This window comes from Carlito syrichta, unplaced genomic scaffold (genome assembly GCF_000164805.1).
Source record: "Carlito syrichta isolate Samal-C Ts95f unplaced genomic scaffold, Tarsius_syrichta-2.0.1 Scaffold304598, whole genome shotgun sequence".
NCBI classification, from domain to species: domain Eukaryota; kingdom Metazoa; phylum Chordata; class Mammalia; order Primates; family Tarsiidae; genus Carlito; species Carlito syrichta.
The window spans coordinates 800,281-807,732 of record NW_007248694.1 but is presented as its reverse complement, the minus strand read 5'-3'; the positions used below and the strand labels follow the sequence as shown (position 1 = coordinate 807,732).

The 7,452-nt window shown below is 56.4% G+C and overlaps 1 protein-coding gene across 1 annotated transcript; it reads left to right on the top strand.

Annotated features, from left to right (window-relative positions):
- The first annotated feature begins 1,346 nt into the window (after positions 1-1,346).
- Positions 1,347-4,518, top strand: GPR3 (G protein-coupled receptor 3). The gene is made up of 2 exons (XM_008060338.1): positions 1,347-1,434; positions 2,496-4,518. Exon 2 carries the CDS (start codon positions 2,501-2,503, stop codon positions 3,491-3,493), a length of 993 nt encoding a protein of 330 aa, XP_008058529.1. The 5' UTR covers positions 1,347-1,434; positions 2,496-2,500; the 3' UTR covers positions 3,494-4,518.
- The last annotated feature ends 2,934 nt before the right edge of the window (positions 4,519-7,452 follow it).

Here is a 7,452-nt window from a genome sequence, read left to right as displayed (position 1 = left end):
CCACTCACCTCAGCCTCCCAAAGGCGTGGGATTACAGGCTGAGCCACGGAGCCCGGCCCTGCATGATTTTAATGAGGATGGAAGTGAAGCTAGAGACACAGTTATGTTTGAGTAGGATACCTGTCATATCTAGAGAAGTCAGCTGGGGTGGGTCCCCCGGACTATGGGCAGGCAGGGTTGGGGAAGAGGGAGCTCTTTCTCTTTGATCCCTCAGCCAGGATACCTAAGCTGGGAGGCTGAGAAGGGCCTGCCTGAGGACTGCCAGGTTTTCTTCTTCCAAGATCTTCCCGGCTCCCCATCTCTTGCTATTTCGGGGAAGTGCCCCCCCCACCCCCTCCACTGGCTTTCCAGATACTTAAATAAATAATTCAGGTTTTGAAATCCTGCCAGGCCCACCTCTCCAGTGCTGGGAGGGCGCTATTGGGCTGACGTGAGTGACATCACCAGCTCGTTACCCCAGCCCCGGCATCATGAGACCTGCCCGGCAGCCACTTACCTGCCTGCACACTGTCAGTCCAGATCCGCTACCCTGTTCACCTCACTCTAGGGCCCACTCATACAGTCATCTGCTATCTGCATTCCATGGCTCTACAAGCCTCATCCCTTATCTTTGTCACTTCAGTACCTCAGCATTTCTGACAGGGTCACGGTGACCTGATGTTCCATCACTTGGACACTCCATCTTCCCATGCCACCTTCCCTGTCACCCTGAGGTCCCTAAACTCCATTATGCTGCAGAGTCACCCTGACACTGCTATGGTTGCCCTGGGGCTTCCTCCTGTAGCGTTAGAGTCCCATGGCCACCATCCCCCAGGATCCTGTCACCATGCTTACACTGTCACTGCCACCCACCTCCCTGCTCCCTCGTGCTCCTGTCACTGTCACCTCAGGGCCTCATCATCTCCACAACCCCGTCATCCTCACCAGGGACGCCCTATTCAGCCCCATCACAAGATCTTCGTCACCTGGATTTCGTCAGCCTCTCTCAGCCACCCGAGGGTCCCATCACCCCACAGCCTTTCCGAGTGCCCTTTCCGCTCCCCCACCGCATCCCCTGCAGCCCCCCAGAGATGTCTTCAAGGCTCTCACACCAGCGCCCCCGAAACCCCCGGCCCGCAGAGGGCGCCGCGTCAAGGACAGCACGGGCCGACTCGGGAAGGGGCGGGGCCGCGGCCACGGTCGCTTTTTATGAATGGGGGAGCGGGCGGCGTGAGGCCTCATTACTATGCGGCGCAACGCGCGCTGCGCCCCAGCGCGCCGCGCCCATTGGCCTACCGGGCGCTGACGTCACCGAACCGGTGGCCGGGGGCGGGGCGGGGTGACTCACGCCGCTTCTCCCGCGGCCGCGGGGGCTTCTCGGGGTCCGCGCACGCCCTGCGCCGCCAGGACCCGAGCAGAACCTCCCCGCGGCCCGGCCGCGCTTGATCCTAAGCGGTGAGTAGCGGGCCCCGCCGCGGGCACCAGGCATCCCGGAGGACACGCAAGATGTTGGGGCACTGGGCCGGGGGCAGGTTCCTAGTGGCTAGCCAGGGTCTGAGGTCGAAGTGGGAATTCTGGGTTGGCAGATTTGGGGTGAACAGGAGTGGGCCCAAGTGCTCGAGTGTCAGTGCCGTCAGTTAGATGACCCGGCGAAAGGTGAGTATTCTTGCAAGGACCCGAGGATCTGGAGGGACGGAGGGCGTCTGAGGTTAAGCCGGCAGGAGGCGTCTAGGGCAGGGACCCAGGAGTCCGAGCTGCTGGAGATGTCCGACTTAGGAATCCAGGCATCCGGGCAGGTGGTGGAGTCAGGCCCAAGATCCAGGTGTCCGGGCAGAAGGAGAGATCTGACTCAGGGATCCAGGCTTCCAGCAGAGGGAAGGTGTCTGTTCTAGGGACCCAGGGGTTCAGGCAGAAAGAGGGGGGTCCCAGTAGTCTGGGGGGGGTGTGGGGAGAGGGGCTGAATTCCCAGGTGTTACCCAGGAGTGTGGGGTGGTGACTGGCGGGACCTTCACGCGCATTCCCTGGGGGCGGAGCCTGGGACTGGCAGCATTGAGAATCGTGAGAGGTCTGGGAGCCTCAGAACAGAGCGTCATCCTCTCTGATGGGAGGGAGCAGAGTTGCCTCTCAGTCTCGAGAGATGTTTGCCTCCCGGCTTGAGCCTTTGGGGCATCCCTGGATCCTGTTGGCCTGTATCCACTTTATGGTAGCCCTTCATCTGGTTTTCCTCTGGTCACACATGGGGAAAATAGGCAAGCAGGACCCGGGGATTGGAAGGGAGAGTGAAGAGACCCAGGGCAGGGATCCCCAGGAAGATACCACTGTGAGGACATTGGAGAGAACAAAGGTATTCTGGGAAGAGCTTTAGAGCATGAATGGGGGGACCAGACATTGGGACCCTACCAGGTATCTTGAGGAGAAACTTCCACTATGTGTCCTGAGGAGGCACCTCACCCTCTCCAGACCCTTCCATCCGGCACCCAGCCCTACCAGCTTCTCACAGTGCCTTTCTCCTGCAGGTACCATGATGTGGGGTGCAGGCAGCTCCCTGGCCTGGCTTTCGGCTGGGCCAGGCAACGTGAATGTGAGCAGCGTGAGTCCAGCAGATGAGTCCACAGGCCCAGCCGCACCGCTACCTGCACCCAGGGCCTGGGACGTGGTGCTGTGTATCTCAGGCACCCTGGTGTCCTGCGAGAATGCACTAGTGGTGGCCATCATCGTGGGCACTCCAGCCTTCCGTGCCCCCATGTTCCTGCTGGTGGGCAGCCTGGCCGTGGCAGACTTGCTGGCAGGCCTGGGCCTGGTCCTGCACTTTGCTGCTGTCTTCTGCATCGGCTCAGCGGAGATGAGCCTGGTGCTGGTTGGCGTGCTGGCAATGGCCTTTACCGCCAGCATCGGCAGTCTGCTGGCCATCACCGTCGACCGCTACCTTTCCCTGTACAATGCCCTCACCTACTACTCAGAGACCACAGTGACACGGACCTATGTGATGTTGGCCCTGGTATGGGGGGGCGCCCTGGGCCTGGGGCTGCTGCCTGTGCTGGCCTGGAACTGCCTGGATGGCCTGACCACATGTGGTGTAGTATATCCCCTCTCCAAGAACCATCTGGTGGTCCTGGCCATTGCCTTCTTCATGGTGTTTGGCATAATGCTGCAGCTCTATGCCCAGATCTGCCGCATCGTCTGCCGCCATGCCCAACAGATTGCCCTCCAGCGGCACCTGCTGCCTGCCTCCCACTACGTGGCCACCCGCAAGGGCATCGCCACACTGGCCGTGGTGCTTGGCGCCTTTGCTGCCTGCTGGTTGCCCTTCACTGTCTACTGCCTGCTGGGTGATGCCGACTCCCCGCCCCTCTACACCTATCTCACCCTGCTCCCTGCCACCTACAACTCCATGATCAACCCCATCATCTACGCCTTCCGCAACCAGGATGTGCAGAAGGTGCTGTGGGCCATCTGCTGCTGCTGTTCCACTTCCAAGATCCCCTTCCGATCCCGCTCCCCCAGTGATGTCTAGTTGCGTTCTGGTGACCCTTCAGCCCTGATCACTACAGAATTCCAGAATGTTGGGTTCTTCAGGGCTTCATTCCAAACTCCCAGCTCTACACCCCCCCCCAGACCCAGCTGGTTCTGGAGTTCTAGGACATCGGGTGTTTCAAGATTCTGTTCAGATCCTTGTGGGGGCCCAGCTGGCTCCATGGTTCTAGAATGTTCAGGTGGTCAGGGTTCCACTTAGAACTGTTCCATGGCCCAACTGGCTTGCAATTTCAGAATGCTGAGAGTTTTACAGTGCCATTCCAAGTCCTTGATCTTCCCTTGCCCTTAAAATTGACCTTGACCATGTCGCTTTACTTTTAAATTTCTGAGCTAAAGAGTCAGAGAGAGTAGTCACATAGTTGCCTAGAATGGAGAAAGATTTATCTATATATATGTGCACATACAAAGAGAGTATCTATTTATTATTTATTTAGTTATAAATTTATTTATTGGTAGTACGGGGAAAAAAGAGACCCACACCTTGAAATCCAGGCCATACCAGGGTACCCCCAGTCCCCATACCCCCATTTCTGACCTCAGTTCCTGAAGGGGGGAAGGGAGAAAGAGAAACCACGTATTTTGTTATTATTTTTGCTTATTTTTTATCAAAGAGATCATAGAAACCAGAGCCTTCTCCCCAGACCCGCCCCCCTCGGGTTTGCAGGGGGAACACACCAGCCTCTGGTTTTTTATTTTTTTAAGAAGCCATCACCTGAGCAACCGAGAATTCCTCTGCGCTGGGGGCCAGCTGCCCTCTGGTGGCCATTTTGGGGAAACTGCAGCCCGGCCCAGCAGCCGGGACCAGAACATGCAACCCCAACTCCAATCCAGCCTGGCGTCCAGCGCCACAGCCATGGCCTGGGGGTCAGGCCTCACCCTGCGGTGCCCTAGAGGAGGCGGGGCACGAGCCAACTCCCCACCCCTCTGCCAACCGGGGTATGGCCCCCAGTGCATTCCCTGTTCCTGTCCTCAACCCGACTCAATAAAAAATGATTTTGTGATAAATATGTTTCCATGTGTGTGTGGAGGATGTGGAAAGGGGCCTGAAGGGAGCCTGGAATGGGACGGTCAGGCCAGGCCTCGAGGGCCTGCTGGGGAATCCAGGAAGCTGAATACCTGGGGTGGAGGGTGGCTGGCAGGTGACTCCCCAAGATGTCAGTGTCCATCTCTCTGCCTTCAGACCTGGGCACTGCCAGGCAAGGACCTCATCTCCCCCTGGGGATGGGAACCAGGGTGCCTGGCCCTTCCTGGATTAAGGATGCCCACATCCTACCCACATTAGCCAGTTTGGAGCTCTGGCATGATGAACATGCTCAAAGCGTGTCAGTTTTCTTAACAGTCCCTTCTCATAGAGGGTGTTTACTACATGCCAGACACACCAGAGGCTGCTAGCTAGGCTAAATATACTACGTATGCTACCTTACTTATACCCAACAAGCATCCCATGGCACTAGCAGTATCTTTCCATTTTATGGATGAGGAAACTGAGGCTGAGAGAGGGTCAGTGACTGGCCCAAGACCATACAGCTAGGAAATGATAGAGCCAGGATTCCAACTGTGGGCATCCGTTTCCAGACTCTGTGCTCTGCCTGGTGGGCAATATCCTCACATTTCCTCCTCAAACATGAGGCTTAAGCCATTCTGGATCAGGATTTATGTTGGGGTTCATTCTTAGGGCTAGGGTCCCACATTTGGGAGGTGGTTGGATGGGGTCTGGTCATTCTGGGGCTGGAAGAGCTGCTTTTCTATGCAAAGGTGAGTGACTATATACGTATGTGCATTTGGGGACATATGCATGCAGGACCCTGAGTTTGGGTGTTTGGGAAGAGGACGCAAACTCCAGAAAGAATGTGTTCACCAGGCAAGAGCAGGAGCAGGTTTAGGGTGTGGCATCCCAGCCTCCCAGGCTACAGTTGAAGGTGGGGCCCTTGGAGCGCTTCTGACTCATCCTCCATCATACAGATGGGGAGACTGAGGCCCAAAGAGGAGTAGCCATTTGCTCAAACTCACACAGCTGTGCCAGCACACAGGTTTTTCTCCATTCCCCTGGCCAGAGCTCCTTTACCTCGTGTTCAAGATCCCTTCCCAGCCGGGCTCGGTGGCTCAGCCTATAATCCCGCGCCTTTGGGAGGCTGAGGTGAGTGGATTGCCTGAGCCCGCAGGTTCGAGACCCGCCTGGGCAGCGAGACCTCATCTCTACAACAAAGCAAAAAATCAGCTGGGCGTGGTAGTGCATGCCTGTAATTCTGGCTACTTGGAAGGCTGAGGTGGAAGGATCGCCGGAGCCCAGCAGGGCGAGGCTGCAGTGGCCAGGAGCGACCACTGCCCTCCAGTCTGGGTGACAGAGTGAGACTCCAACTCGAAAAAAAAAAATGCCTTCCCAACAGTCCAAGGGGGGTGGGCATGGCAACAGGCCCAGGCACAAGGTGGGGAGGCTGCACCAGGTCAGGCCAAAACTTCTCCTCCCTCCCCATCTTCCTGAAAGTTCCCTGGGAAAAGAACCCCACTGGGCAAGCATCTCTCCCACACCAAGCTTTGAGCCCAACCTTTCCCATGGTCAACATGGTTTCATCGGATGGGTGCTATTGCTCTCCCATCTACAAAGGAGGATGTTGAGGCTCTGAGAGTAACAGACCTTCATTTATTTGCTGCCATCCTTGCAGGCAGCTTAAATCTAGCTGGGGGAAAGGGTAACAAACAGAAAACTTTTCAGATAGTGATAAATCCTCAGAGAAAAATAAAACAGGAGGAAGGATCAGGAGTATGTAATTTTTATTTTTTATTTTATTTATTTTTTTTGAGTCAGAGTCTTGCTCTTATCCCCCAGGCTGGAGTGCAGTGGCACGTTCATGGCCACCACAGTCTCAACCTGGGCTCAGGTGATCCTTCCACCTCAGCCTTTCAAGTAGCTGGAACTACAAGCATGTGCCACCACGGCCAGCTAATTTTTTTTTTTTTTTTTTGAGTTGGAGTCTCACTCTGTCACCCAGACTGGAGTGCAGTGGCCGCTCCCGGCCACTGCAGCCTCAACCTGCTGGGCTCCGGCAATCCTTCCGCCTCAGCCTTCCAAGTAGCTGGAACTAAAGGTGCGCGCTACCATGCCCGGCTAATTTTTGATTTATTGTAGAGATGAGGTCTTGCCAAGTTGCCCAGGCAGGTCTCGAATCCGTGGGCTCAGGCCATTCACTCACCTTGGCCTCCCAAGGCGCAGGATTACAGGCTGAGCCACCGAGCCCGACCAATTTTTTTTTTTTCACTTATTGTAGAGACAAGATCTCACCAAGTTGCCCAGACTGGTCTTGGACCTGCAGGCTCAGGCACTCCTCTCGCCTCAGCCTCCCAAAGTGCTAGGATTATAGGCGTGAGCCACCGTCCCCGACTGTGAGTAATTTTTACATGAGGGGACCCAAGAAAGTCTTCCCTGAAAGATGACACTGGATTTACCTAAAGCTACACAGTAAGGAGTGAGCTGGGATGTGAACCCAAGTCCCTCTGACTCCAAATCTTTCTTTCCTGGCTAGGGAGTGTGTTTCAGGAATAGCCCAGAAACAGTAAGCAAGGAAACTGGAACAGGAGGGCTATTGTCCCCAGGCTGGGGAAAACCTGTGGGTCTCCAGGCTACACCCAGACCTTTGGAGGCACGATGCGGAGGGACCTCCCTGTTGCCTCCCCCATGCTGCTGAGGAACCCCACCAAGGGCCAGAAGGAGAGGGGCCAGAGCCCAGCTTCCAGCTCCAGGGCCCAAGTCAGGGACATGCGGTCTACTGTCTTGTCTCTGGGAGGGTCTTCCTCCGTCTGTCGGGGGTGGCTGTGGAGTGGATCTTAGGACATATTGGGCAGCCTGCAGCTGGGGTCTCTGCTTTGGGTCCTGGGCCCAACCTGCCCTGTATCTAAATCTGTCCTTCAGGTTAAAGCCTGTGTGTGTGGTGGGGCTGGCTG

Coding starts and splice junctions, on each gene's coding strand:
- GPR3 (XM_008060338.1), top strand. CDS start 2,501: ATGATGTGGGGTGCAGGCAGCTCCCTGGCCTGGCTTTCGGCTGGGCCA.